This window comes from Pyricularia pennisetigena (genome assembly GCF_004337985.1).
Source record: "Pyricularia pennisetigena strain Br36 chromosome 7 map unlocalized Pyricularia_pennisetigena_Br36_Scf_8, whole genome shotgun sequence".
NCBI lineage: Eukaryota > Fungi > Ascomycota > Sordariomycetes > Magnaporthales > Pyriculariaceae > Pyricularia > Pyricularia pennisetigena.
In genome coordinates, this window is record NW_021940920.1 from 182,352 (window position 1) to 195,710 (window position 13,359).

A 13,359-nucleotide genomic window follows, 5' to 3' on the forward strand; every position below is an offset into this window, starting at 1 on the left:
CATATCGTGTAACTAATTTGTCATGCGAATCTAGAACACGCGATGGAGTGATTTGTACAGCACCAAGGGCAACCGCCACCGAATGTCTTTGGTCATTGCTCTTGCAGTTTTTGGTCAGTGGTCAGGAAATGGAATTATCGCCTACTACCTCAAGCTTGTGCTTGATAGTGTCGACATCAAGGCCCCATCTGACCAACTTGGCGTAAGGCTGCCCTTGCCACTCTAGCGTACTTTTTGAAGCTGACCCATCATCATGTCGGGCTTTAGATCAATGGTGGCAGCAAGGCAATGTCTCTGCTTGTGAACCTGGTCGTTGCCTTCTACATTGACAAGTTGGGACGTCGCCCTATCCTCATGATCTCCACGTTGGGCATGACGATTGTAAGTATGCTATTCAAGGGGACAGCTCATGACTCCAGCTTTCTAAACAACAATATGGATAAGTGCTCACACGTATGTTTCCTAGTGCTTTATCATCTGGACAATCCTTAGCGCGCAGCACGACCTCGGAGGGCGATCAAACCCAAGTAAGTGATATGTGCATCTTTCACTCACCAGCTCTAATACCATCCTGGAAGATGACCACTGACGCAGATAAACCTAGACCTTGGAAGAGGTGTCGTTGCGGTAATGTACATGTACAACTTCTCATACAACTTGAAGTAAGTCTCACCTTGCATCTTATGCGAATGCTTAATTATTCTTTGGGCCTCATACTGACACTAAATCTCGAACAGGACTGGTAAGTTAGTTTGTAATGCTTCGAGGCAAAAATCCTGCCTCAGAATAATAAGCTTTTATTAACTTCTGAGACAGGAATGCCCATGACATACACTATCGAAATCATGCCCTTTGGCCTGCGAGCAAAAGTAAGTCATCTTCAGACGCTCCCCTTACAAACAGACCGAGCACCGGGGCTAATCTTTCGAATCAGGCGGCCATGATCGGAGGTTTTATCACGATGGCAGCAGTTTTCTTCAACCAGTTCATTAATCCAATCGCACTAAAGGCGCTAGCATGGCGTTATTACATCGTCTATTGCGTCTTTCTTGGCTTCGAAGTTTGGTTTATCGTGAGTATATTCTCTATATCTGGTTGCGTCCAGGGCTGGGAACAGGTTTAGGTTTAGGATGCATGTACTAACGTGTAAATCATCACCATCATCAGTACTTCTTTGTCGTCGAGACCCGATACGTGCCGATCGAGGAGATTGCAAAGTTCTTCGATGGAGAGAAGAACGACGTCCTGGCTGCCACCAATGCGGCCGACAAGCTCCACCGCGTCGAGAGTGGCGTCATCGAAACAGAGAACGTTGAAGACACCAACAATAACACAGCAAACACCAAGAAGGGGCCCGAGGTCAAGGAAGGTTGAGATTAGATGGATGTGAAGGGGTTAGATACGATGTAACAAGGCCGCGCACTTTTCTTGTCTGCATGACAAAACTGTCGCCCTGGAACCGGGGCTGGGCTACCAGATGTACAATTTCTTGAGATATCCTATATTCATGTTTTTGAAGCAAATGAAAAGGGGACTCTGTTCCCTTGAAACCGAACCGTGTACCCTGATAATAAAGAAAAGTCCATGTGAAACTTTCAAGGTTATGTTTGCAGTCTGCTGCAAGACACGTGCTCTCTTGGATACCTAGAGGGACAAATGAGAGGACACGGAATCTGTGATGATGCTGTGGAAACAGCGTACTTGACGGCCATAGCTGCCTATGCTTTAGGGACGTAGTCACCAGAGCAGGCTGTATGGACGGATGTCCAAGGACAAGGTGGAGCCATACGTGTGTGGAAAAGGAACCAAGATGATCCTGGAGGAGATCTTGGTGCAGGCTTTATACGAAAGGAATAGGCGGCCAAGACAGGCCAACTACGGCATTGTAAGCTCGCGGGCCTGAATCAATATCGTTGCCTTGAAGCATACGCGCTCTAACGATCAGACTGCCGCTCGAGATCTATCCGAGATTCTCAGCAACTGATCATGTTGCCATCGTCACGTTGATGTGGCCCACCATCTAGCTCTAACGATCAACAGAGATGCAAACGGCCCAACATCTCTTCTACCAAAGAAAATTTAAGCCCATGCCGCCATTATGCTCAATATTCAAACAATTACAGCCAATGAACTCCGATATAATGCAAAAGACCTTGTGGGTTCCACGCCACCTGCTCTTGTGAGCAAACCTATGAGCCCGTAAAAACGCTTAAGCATGACGAAAAAAAAAAAAGGCATCGTAGCAGAAGCATGAGTGAAGATTAGCGTTTAGGCTGAAGAAAGACGTTCGCTGGTGCCTTCTTCTTCCACGGTTTTGGCGGTCGAGGAGCCTGAGGTGGCTGCTGCTGCTGCTGCTGCTACAAAATGGAACGACAGCAAGTCAGTAACCGACAGCAGAGACGTTATGAATGAACAAAGTCACTTACAGCAGCAGGACGGTCAGGCGGTGCGAGCCCAAGTGCCTGCATTGCCGAGGGATCAGTCGGTCGCGGTGGAGGTCTAGGTACCCCAGCCCGCGGGCCAGTAGGAGGATGTGGGTGGTTCGAAACACTCTGCAGAGATGGTTAAACCATGTTAGTCAGTTTGGTATTAGATGCAGGTTTCGAAGGTATCATTAGGTAGCCGTGTAGTCAGTCAGGGCTTTTTTTTTTTTTCTTTTTGCACATACCCGTTTGTTAGCTGAGGACTGGTCCCGGGCCTCCTCAGATGCCGGACGCTTCCTCCCCATATCAGCCGACGACCGTATTGGTGGTGCCTGGCTGACTGCCCGTACATGTGGCTGCCCGGAGACGGTTGCTATAATTGCGGGCGCAGCGCTCGATGAATGAGAGGCCGTTTTATTTTGCGGGGGCGGTTGCTGGTTTGGCGGTTGCTGTCGAGCGCGGGCATCATTAACATCAAGCATCTCGACATCACTGTTCTCACCGCCACGGCGCTGCGCGTTGCCAATCGGAGCCGGCACAGCCGGTGGAGGAGGCACGTAGCTTCCCTTAATCGCCTTTGAGTTGCGCAGCTGGGAAATAATGCTTCCTTGCGTGTAGCGGTCACGCGCTTTGGAATCCTCAATGAGTTTGTTCCAGAATTCGCCTTGCCGGAGGGCACGCGAGTCTCCGAGTATCCACAACGACGAGCGCGCACGGGTGAGACCGACGTTCATACGGCGGATGTCTGTCATGAAACCGATACCTCCAGTGGGACTGGCTCGCACACAGGAAAAGATGATAATCTCGCACTCTCGTCCTTGGAAAGCGTCCGTCGTGTTGAATTCGATATCTTCCAGCACACCTTCACCCCAGCGCTCTTGGAACTTTTGGCGCAATGCAAACAGTTGTGCTTTGTAAGGTGTGATGATACCAATCTTGCCCTTCATGTCGATGCTCGAAGCGTAGTCGGCCTGGAATTTGGCGTATATCTGTATGGCAACGTTGATTTCGTTCGTATTGACCAACGACTGACCCCGAGAGCCACGCTCTTGAATACCCTCGACGTCGAAGAAACGATATGGACCCAGCAGCGGGTTGTCGTGCCAGGGCTGCTGCCGAAGCTTGGCCATATCGCTGCCGTCCGCCAAAAGCCCCTCGTAGAACTCCTTGCTCGGGTATAAGCTGATCTCAGGGTGCATTCGGTATTGACAATCAAGCAGATGGACCTTGCCAGGATGGTTTTGTTGCATACGCACAAACAGACTCTGGTCGTAGCCGTACCTGGCGGCCGACTGGGACAGGACTGTCGGGGGCAACTGCTTCGGGTCACCGACCAAAATGCACTTTGATGCACCGTACTTGAGCGGGATCAACGCACTGAGCTCCACACATTGAGCAGCTTCGTCAATAATCACCGTCTCGAACTCGACCTGCAAGCTTTTGAACATGTCGTGGCCGGCACCGCTGAGCGTGGCACACAGCACATGGGCCTCGGAGAGAATACTCTGTTGGATGTTTCTTCTCTTGATCTCAGCCTCCCGAGCGTATGTGTTGCCACTGGCCTTGTCACGGTCGATTTGTGCTCCGATCTGACCTTGTTTCTTCCTCAGCTCGTCCAAGTTGCGTTGCAGGCTGTTGGTTTGACCATGATCGCCGGCGGCGCGGGCTTGTTCCAGAGCCTCCCTCAGTGCCGCCACCCTGACCTTGATTTCACCAGCTTCCTGGTGCAACTTCTCACGGTCAGTAGGACCGCCACCGCCACTCCCGTTCACGTTTAGAGCTGCGTCCATCTTCTCTTTGACCAACTCGTCCAATGTTACGTCCCGGACTGCCGCATTGATAGCATCGCTGCGACCCAGACGCAGGACATTAATCTTGTGGCTGTTTCCATTCGTGTCTTTGATACCTGCTTTCAAACGCAGGACCAATTCGTCGACCGCAGCGTTGCTGGGTGCGCACACAAGAAGCTTTTGTGCCATGGGTTCGTCGGCGCCATTGGCTGGCTTGATGCGCGTAGGAGGCGCTCGATTAATCTTGCCCGTGAGTAAAGCACCGACCATGGCAATGATGGTCTTCGTTTTGCCGGTACCCGGAGGTCCTTGGACGAGAGTGAAACCGTCGTTTTCTTTGGCGTTGATGATTGCGACGGCCTGGCCACGGTTGAGCTGATAGTTGTCTTGGAAGGACTGTATACGATCGTTGGAAAAGTTCAAGATGGGCGAGGGCTCGGCATCGAGGACTTCAGTCATCAGGTCATAATACTGTAAACTTTCCAGGGCAGCAAACTCTCGCTCGACCGTCGTCATGTTCGTAATCCTCAGCCCACGCAAGTCATTGCCTGGAAGGAGGTGGTCACTGGCAAATCGACTGTTTCCCTTGCTAGTGATGCGGTACGTGACTTCGAGCACCCCCTTTTTCATTCCGGTTTTGAACACTCGGGCAAGGCAGTGGGGGCTCTCCTTGCTACTCAGAGGGTCTTGAGCTGTAGAAAAGAGAACTATATCACCATCGGATAATCGATCCCTGTCCTTGTCTTTGTTGGCTGATATGGGCATCGATGTTGCCACCTCCAGAAACTTGTCAACAGAGGTCCTGGTGGTAATCTTGATGTCAAAAGGCTTTGCAGTTGACTCGTCCTTGGAAGTTACAAAGGAGCGCCAGGCCTCATTGACAAGCAAAGGGAAAAAGGTGTCCCTGTAGTCCACAGGGTTGGTGTAAGATTTGGCGACCTCTTTGCATTTGTACCCATTCGGAGGGTCGTTGCCTTCGTGGAAAATGTCCCACTCCAAAATTGCCTCATGCAATCTCTCCATTGGCGGTGTGATTCTTGCACGTAAATCTTTCTTGGATCGTTGAATCTTTATCTTTTTGACGGGGACCATTTGCTTAGCCGCAAGCTGCCTCAGCCGGTGGGCAGCAGCATCCTTACCCGCCTGGCCAGCGCCGAAGAGATCCGACATTTCATCATCAGAGTCCCCACCTTCTTCCTCCGAGCTATCAACCATAATTTCGCTCTTCGTGGGGGCATGATCCTTTCCAATGGCTCCTGATATTCCCTGAAGCCCTGATCCTTCTCCCGCGACTATTTTGTTGCCGGAGCTGAAAGCTTCACGTATGGCCTTGGCCCTCGCAACAGATGCTGCATTCGCCTTGGCTCTTTCGGCTTGTTCCTTTGCGCGAGCTTCTTTCAAGCTGGATTGGTTTGACTTGATGGCGGCAGCAGAAAGCACCTGGGGCTTGGGCTTGCGCTCTGATTGTACTTGAGCTTTAATAGACTGCATGATAGAGAGCGGTTGCTCGTCGGACGTTGCCGTGGCTTTGGATGCCGGGCGTGCCGGAGCGGCGGACGTTCCTGTCTCCCCAGAGAATCCGGATTTTGACCACGCAGCGAGGCTGCTTTGCTTCTTAGGCATCCCAGCCTTGAGCGGCTTCTGTGCCTCGCTGACGAACTGGACTTCTTCGTCATCACTCGAGTCGGTGCCCAGTGCCCTGAGCAATTCAGCCTTTTGTGCAGGCCGCAAGTTGGAGTTGACTTTGAACCTGCCATCGTGGGTTTTGATGCAAATGTCTCTCAACATCTGAAGGGGCCGGGCGGGCAGGGCCATGTCGAACTCGTTGAGGCGGGTAACGAGCTTGCCTACAGATCTCGCAAAGACGCTAAGGAGCCACTGATCTCGAAGTTGTAACATAGCAAAGTACGCAGGGGTGATCACGCGAGGCTGCTCAAGGACAACCTTCATAGCGGCGGTTCTCGCGTCTCCGTTTTGGCCGTCGGACTTCACAAGATCCTTGATGGCATTGGCCACCAAGCCGTCCTCTGCAAGAAGCCTATCTGCGTGTTCGACAGCCTCGCGACAGAGCGTTTCCATGGTTTCTTTGGGCACGTATTGCTCTGACCAGTGTCTTGTTTGGTTGAAGAAGTAGCCCAGGAATGCCCACTGTCGTTTCCACCAGTATGTCACTGCCTCGGCGACTTCGCGTGAGAGATCCCTACGCAGCAGCCCGCTCGCTGAATCGGTGACGGCGTCCAGAATATCGCGATACCAACCTAGTACCTTGGCCACCGGTGGGAACATCTCTGCATTTTGAGGATGGGGTATCTTCTTGCCGACTGCATCGGAGAACGACCTCAGAAAGAGCTCCGGGTGTGAGCTCAACATCTTTTCCAAGGCATCAGAGCGGCTGTCTTCTCCAGTGTACATCTTGATGAAGTTCATGGCAGCATCGCTGATGTTTTCTTCACCGTGTGTCAAACACGCAACGATTGCCCCCAAGGCCCGCTGATCTTCAGAAAGCATCCGCAATTCTTGCGAGGAGAACTCGCTGACTCTTCCGATGAGGCGACCTATGGACTCGGCCGTTGCCTCGAATTTTTGGTTGAAGGTCAGCTTCTGAGGATCCTTGACAACAGCTTCCCTCTTCCGCGGCAAGAACTTCTCGACACCCCTCAGGGGCAATGTTGCTCCCAAGATGACATTTGCTAGTGAGGTTGTCTTGGAGGGCTCCAGATGATCAATAAAAGCGTCCCAAAGCTTGGAGGAACGCCGCTCAACAGCGTAAGAAAGCTTCTTCGCTTCCTTGATGGCAAGCGACTCCCTCTCAAATGTCTCGGAGTCAAGTGTGAGTGCCAAATCGATGACTTTTAGTGCTGCCTCGGAGAGTCCCACATTGTACTGGTCGCCGTTCTTTAGGCTTGCGCAATTAATGAGAAAATCTTTGTGGCGAAGAACAATGTTGTATGTGATGTCAATATAAACCAATGCCGTAGAAAAGGGCAGTTTGGGATCCGAGAGACATTCAAGGGTGCAAATCATGGATGTAAGCGCCGCGTGCGCGCAAGCAGACTTGCCCTCCCGGGAGGGTTCGGATTGAAAGCGATCCATGAGTGAGTGTAGCGTAGAGTCGCATAGATCAGGCCGTCCAGTGGGCTGTAGGGATTCCATCAGAGTCTTGACCAAGGCAGAGAGCAGGAAAATATCTTTATCGCCCACGCGGACAAGAATGTTGGCCTCTAATGACCTTGCCATCGTTGCAGGGAATGCTTTCGACCCTAGAGTATGTTGTGTGAAGATGGCGGGAGAAACATCTGCCAAAGCGTCCCAAAATGCTTTTGGAGACTTTTGAATCAAAGATATGATACCTTTGATGAGTGTCGCAAAAACTTCAGGGCTTTGGACATAGCTGAGGTGATGAAACGCTATATGGTAAAGGTCTGGTTGAACTTCCATACCGCGTAGCGTATGGAGAACGAAGTCTGCACTCATTGAGGGGATTATGATGGCAATACCGTCCCAAAACCGCTTGATCCGTGTCTCCGGAACGCCCGGGTTGAATACGGCCAAAATTTCGCTGGCTAGATAGTCGTGAACAGCCCATTCAAACTGATCAGCCGTCAAAGATCCAGCAGGCATCGTCTCCCAAGCAGCCTTTGCAAAGCCGCTCCGATACCCATCTTCATCCTCCTGGAAGAGGAAAAACGTCATCGTGGGAATGACTCCAGAGCCGAGCCGGAGCGGCCTCTTGATTTTCTGGATCTCGCTAAAGACAAAGTTGAAGTGCGTGCGGTTCTCGGGCCGTGACAAATAAGACATGCAGCAGAGAGCCTCGTACAGGGCAACGACCGCGGTGGGCTCTTTCTTCGTCAATGCGCTGCTCTTCATTGGCCCATGCTCTTTTAGTAGTGATTCTGCCTTGAGGAGTCCGCGATCTATCCGGGTCTTGTCGAATTCGTCGAGTTTCTGGGCCATAATCCTCGCAACTTCATCGCCGAATTTACTGCAAAGAGAAGGTGGTCGTGGTCAGTCAGGCTCTGGGAACTTGTTGGGGGTGTCGTTCGTGTAGGGTCAGCCTACTCGCCGAGTAGCTTGAGGAATGATTTCCTCTTCTTGTGCCAGGCGCGGATGCAATTTGGGCAGGTTGTCAGGTTCTTTTCAGCTCGCTCTATCCAGCCATCTAACCACGCAGACGCTGCATCTTTGCTGATACCGAGGAGAAGTGACGCCGTTGTTGCGATGTGAAGACGCTTTTCTGAGTCTTCTATCCGCTCCTTCTTCTGTTCGGCAGTGATCTGTACTTCTCCATCCCATGCTTCTTCGTTGGGATCTTCATAGTCGACCTCGTCATCTTCGCTGAGCTTGGGGCAGAATAGATGCATATCTTCAGGAAACTTCTCCAGCTGCGTATAGCTCGCCATGATCTCCTCGTAAACCTCGTTCGGATCCATGATGGGCAGCGAAGGGGACACACGCCCGGAAAACTCTGGAGTCGGAATTGAGCGTTCATGCGGTTGCGGGTAACCCTTTCGGAAGGTGGTGGGCAAAGTGAGGTTGAAATTAGAGGTGGATGGATGGATGTAGCGATCGTGGCCGTAGTAGGATCGACAGGTAAAAGACAAATTACGATTACAGGATGGGGTCTTGAATTCTCAAGAGCCCCTTGGGCCGTGCCTGGCGCCAGATGCTGTCTGTGCAAGTGGGATTGGCGGGAGCAAAGGTGAGGTGAGGTAGGAAGGTAGGTAGGTAGTAGACGGTAAAAGCAAAATGACGTGCATTCGTTCGTTCTGATCTTTGGTGATAATAATACCCGATACCCCGGCACGCTACTACGCGGAAACCATAGAGACCGTGGCGCGTTAGCACTTAAGACCCTGGAATGTGTAGCTGACTAACGAGCTTAAATAGTGGGTGGGTCCTGACTACAGTTGCTTGCAGAATAATTATAAGCTGTCTCGCTCAACGAGCCAAGACAAACATACAAACTTAAGGATTGTGAGACCAGATGGCAAAAGATTAGGATCGAGCTGACAGTGAAGAGAGAAGGTACGTGAACATCAGTTTTCTTAAACAGGTTCGCATCGCGATCACCGAATTCTTCAAAACTAACAATTCAGCAGGTTGCTCCGGCTTTGCTCGGACTGTCTGTCATGCACAACAAAACAAACAAAGTTGCAGACGCGTAATTGTACAAGAGAATGGCATACAATTCTCAAGACCGTCTGAGAAGTTCAAAAATACAAAGCAAAGGGTAATCAATCCTTCATCGGATGATAGCTCTGTGAATCATTTTATATGTGATGGTTTATTTCGGGATCGCAGACAGTGATAAAGGGTGTTGTGACGCCTATAAAAACAAAATACGTTAGCAAAATTTCAGGCTGCTGCAGACACTGACTTGGAGAGCAGACGATGAGAAACACTCTGGAACGAGATGCCGTTGGCTGCGACAAACTTACCTCCTAGGAATAGGCGGCCAGTCTTGGCATCGCGCACAGCTGTGGTTGCACCGGGCAGGACCTCTTTGTCTCTATCCTCGATCAACTTCTCAAAGGTGAAGCTCAGCTTCCCGTCGGCCTCCTGGGTCTTGTGGATGCGGAAAATCGTAGCTGTGCTCCATTTATTCATGGGGTCATCGCCAAATTTGAGAATTTCGGTTACTTTGGGGAAGGCTGCAACGAACAGGTTGCCTTCGGCATCTTCCGAGATGTTATCGATGCTGTATCCTATGTTCATGAAGCCAACCTCCTCAACCGGGTGTCTTCGACCTTCGTTATTGCTCGCCTCGGGGACATGGCGATAAACACGAATGGTAGAGGAACCAGACGAAGGCACATAGAGGAGTCCGTCACGAGCACGATAGAGGCCATTGGGAAACCGGATGCCGCTCGAGATTTCTTCGCAGCCTGTCGCATCACAAAACTGCACGGTGCCGAGCGGGAGGATCGAAATCATATTGGCCAGCTGGTTTATCATTAGCAGGAGACGAGTGATTCCTGATTAGGTTTGGGTATGGAGCTTACCCAGCCGACCTTGGTCTTGCTCTCGTTGGTGACGTATATGCCAGCATCAACATTCTCTCCAGCAAAAGTTGCCCTGTTCGGGACAGTGATGTTGGGATGTGCGTACGTCCGCACATGCCTTAGCTCGGTAGCGTCGGGACCTGTCTCAAATATCTCGACGGTAGAGTTGCCTCCGACAGCAGAAGGGTCCAGAACTTTGCCCGTCACAGCATCAACAGACGCCTTGTGGTTGATCAATGCAATTGCGATTCTGGGCTTCCCATCTTCCGACTGCCCATCCAGCCCGTCTATGCCATGCAGATACAGCCGCTCATTGTCGCCCGGGATGCCTTTATAGCCCTGGGTTGAAAGCACCCTAGTGATGAAGAAATCCCCATCGGGCTTGTCAATATCGGCAACAACCACAGCATCATTGAGCGATCGATTCTGCCAGTTAAGTTGCATGACACTTTCATATTAATCACTGCACGTTAGTCAAGTGAGATGGGCGTGCAAGCGGCTGGCGGACCGGTTAAAAAGGAACAAAAGAAAGAATAAACTCACGCAGGCATCCATGCGGCCCGACCCAGCGGCTCCGAGCATGCCATGAACAACTGGCGCGTCTGCTCAGAAAGCCACATGTCTTCGCAAGCCTGTAAGCGAGGATTATTTATGCGTCGACATTTATAAGGGAAATCACCGATAGGCTGGATTGTCCTGCCAATGGCGAACAGGTTAACGATGTCATCTTTCAAGTACAATTGAAAGAGTACGCCAAAGATGGCAACGAGAGCAATGCTCAGTTTTGCAAAGGCACCCATTATGGACACTGCATGTAAAAATAAAATAAAATAAAATAAAGTATTGAGGAGTGAGAGTTAACACAGACGATAAAATGCAGTGCTTCAATCATTTATTTTAGGTATTTAAACATGGGCTCCATCGGATCCTGTCGGTTCCTTTACAGTAGACTAGACTGGGCACCACCTAATCGGGCAATGTACCGCAGCTTCAGATCCGCAACACGGAAACCTCGGGTCAACCCCGCTGCTGACCGCTGGTCGAACATGAATTTGGCCCCCTTTCCAAACAAAATCATCTCATCTATCCTAGCAACCTAGGCAGGCCGAGGCGCCAGTCATATTTCTTGTTCCTAATTACCTACCTTAAATTTTATATAACCCACAAGTGAATATAAATCCTTTGTGGTCCTCCTGATATTTCTCTCCTGGCCGACGTCGCCTTCGCTTTGCTTACAATCCGGTAAAGCTGCCCGTTGCGGCCTGAGACGAACAAATGCTGATACTACTGTGAGCCAAGCCTCTTAGCTCTCTTTTTACCGACAGTCCGGGCTCGAGGGATCCGAATCCGAACTTTTTTTTTTCTTCTTTAATTCTATCGTAGCTATAATGCCGCAAGAGCGCAAGGCCAGGGTCTCGAAAGAAGACGAAAAGGGGCTCGACGAAACTACGAAATCAAGAACCCAGAACCAAACAGTTTATGCAGCGGAGCGTATGTATGGATTTTTGAAATCGAATTCATCCCTCTATTCGGCAAACATCTTTTTTAACTTTTTAGGATTTGTCTGAGATAAATTCACATACACACACACAACAAAGGAAAACAAATAGCATAAAACAGGTAAAATAAAAGGAGAATGAGGAAATGACAGCAAGAATGAAAAAAAAACAAAGCATCTCGTCTCAGTGAAGGTTAAAACCTCCTTCTAGCCGGCGACGGACTGAGTTTCATATCGATACATCATACAGTTAACAAATCTCATGCAATAGGTCATATTTCTCAAAGCTTTGCTCGCAAAAGATTCTGTGAAACTCCTTCGCAGACCAGCTGCAGGTAGTTCTTGGCATCAAACCTAACCTTCGGCTGGTGAGGCCGGAAGTCGTGGGTGTTACTGGCGTACGGCCCAAAGACGTTATTCATGCCCTTGAGTATCCTCAATGCCTTCACCGCAGCAAGCTCCTTGGCCCTGTTGCCCGAGAGGCGCCCTGCGGCGGCGGCAAGTTGCAGCCGGAGGTAATGATGAAGAAACTGCTGTATGTCAAAGGCATAGCTACCCATCGGGCCGATATACCGAAAACGCCCTTTTTTGAAGAATGCTTCCATCATCTGGCAAGCCTCCCCGAGAGTGAGTGACTGCGTCGTGGTCGCAACGGAAAAGATGATGCGAGGCTGCGGCGTCTCATGTTCTCGCTCTTCAGTCGGGAACGCCTCATCGATAAGGCAGGCCGCAACCTTGTCGACAGGGACGATATCAAGCTTTGCTTCGGGGCGTCCATTTATAACCTTGAGGACGTCATTGGCGAACCCGAGGGCGATTCCGGCGAAAGCGTCGTGGCTATCGATCCAGCCCGGCCTCGGATATTCGAGTGCTGCACAGATGATGCTGGGTCGCACGATTGATAGGGGAAGGACGCCCTTCGTCTCGCATACAATATGCTCTGCCAAACACTTGGAAAGGCTATAGATGTTTGGGTGACCCGTGAGCTCGATCGCCTCGGCCTTGCCGAGGGCGCCACTCCGAAGGTCTTCGAGCAGGCTCCATGCGGGCCGAGGCAGTGGTACCAAGCTCTCGTAAATGGGCCCAGCTTGAGGCGGTGTAACAAATGCCGTGCTGGTGATAACAAGCTGGCGAAGGTCTGTACAGTCTTTGGCAAGCCGGAGGATGTGAAGCGAGGTGTCCACGTTGGCCGACAAGGCCTCATCAACAGGGCTGTCAAACTTGACGCAGGCGGCTGTGTGTATGATGTGGGTGATCGTCTTATACAGGTTGGCATAGACGGCGTCTTCGAGGCCGCAGCGAGGAAGGCTGAGGTCGCCTTCAACGACCCGGACAGACTCAGTCCATCCCGGATATAGATTGGCAAAACATGGCCTCTTTGCGATCTCCGCAAAACGCTCAGAAGCACTTAAAGTTTTGCTCGGTCGGATGAGAAGAACTACTTCGTGGATTGAAAGTTCGGTTTTGAGACGAAAAAGTTCCTCAAGGAGCACCTTGCCAAGGAAGCCAGTGGCTCCGGTCACGAGAACTCTATTATGTGTAAAAGACATGATGATAACAAGAGGCTCAAAGACGGGAGGAATTATGTCTGTGCCGACCAAGGGGATGATCCTGGGCCAAAAATAGCCAGCATCCTGTCCCGA

At 50.8% G+C, this 13,359-nt stretch overlaps 4 protein-coding genes across 4 annotated transcripts in view; 1 reads left to right on the plus strand and 3 right to left on the minus strand.

The window, feature by feature from the left end:
• PpBr36_09184 (uncharacterized protein) overlaps positions 1 to 1,374 on the plus strand; it is a gene marked incomplete at both ends in the record, with an annotated part of 2,355 nt that extends 981 nt beyond the window's left edge. Inside the window, 8 exons of the mRNA XM_029896306.1 lie at positions 35 to 202; positions 268 to 381; positions 467 to 527; positions 605 to 662; positions 738 to 742; positions 817 to 869; positions 935 to 1,072; positions 1,168 to 1,374. Coding sequence (XP_029744558.1) covers positions 35 to 202; positions 268 to 381; positions 467 to 527; positions 605 to 662; positions 738 to 742; positions 817 to 869; positions 935 to 1,072; positions 1,168 to 1,374 — 804 coding nt within the window. The remainder of the gene's footprint in view (positions 1 to 34; positions 203 to 267; positions 382 to 466; positions 528 to 604; positions 663 to 737; positions 743 to 816; positions 870 to 934; positions 1,073 to 1,167) is intronic.
• An 887-nt stretch (positions 1,375 to 2,261) lies between these two features.
• PpBr36_09185 (uncharacterized protein) lies at positions 2,262 to 8,646 on the minus strand (the record flags this gene model as incomplete). Its single annotated transcript, XM_029896307.1, has 4 exons — positions 2,262 to 2,357; positions 2,427 to 2,552; positions 2,669 to 8,198; positions 8,276 to 8,646. The coding sequence occupies 4 exons, from the start codon at positions 8,644 to 8,646 to the stop codon at positions 2,262 to 2,264; spliced, it is 6,123 nt and encodes a 2,040-aa protein (XP_029744559.1).
• An 840-nt stretch (positions 8,647 to 9,486) lies between these two features.
• Positions 9,487 to 11,018, minus strand: PpBr36_09186 (uncharacterized protein; the record flags this gene model as incomplete). The annotated part of the gene is made up of 4 exons (XM_029896308.1): positions 9,487 to 9,542; positions 9,655 to 10,159; positions 10,219 to 10,666; positions 10,762 to 11,018. 4 exons carry the CDS (start codon positions 11,016 to 11,018, stop codon positions 9,487 to 9,489), a joined length of 1,266 nt encoding a protein of 421 aa, XP_029744560.1.
• A 979-nt stretch (positions 11,019 to 11,997) lies between these two features.
• Positions 11,998 to 13,266, minus strand: PpBr36_09187 (uncharacterized protein; the record flags this gene model as incomplete). Its single annotated transcript, XM_029896309.1, has 1 exon — positions 11,998 to 13,266. The coding sequence occupies one exon, from the start codon at positions 13,264 to 13,266 to the stop codon at positions 11,998 to 12,000; it is 1,269 nt and encodes a 422-aa protein (XP_029744561.1).
• Positions 13,267 to 13,359: the final 93 nt, after the last annotated feature.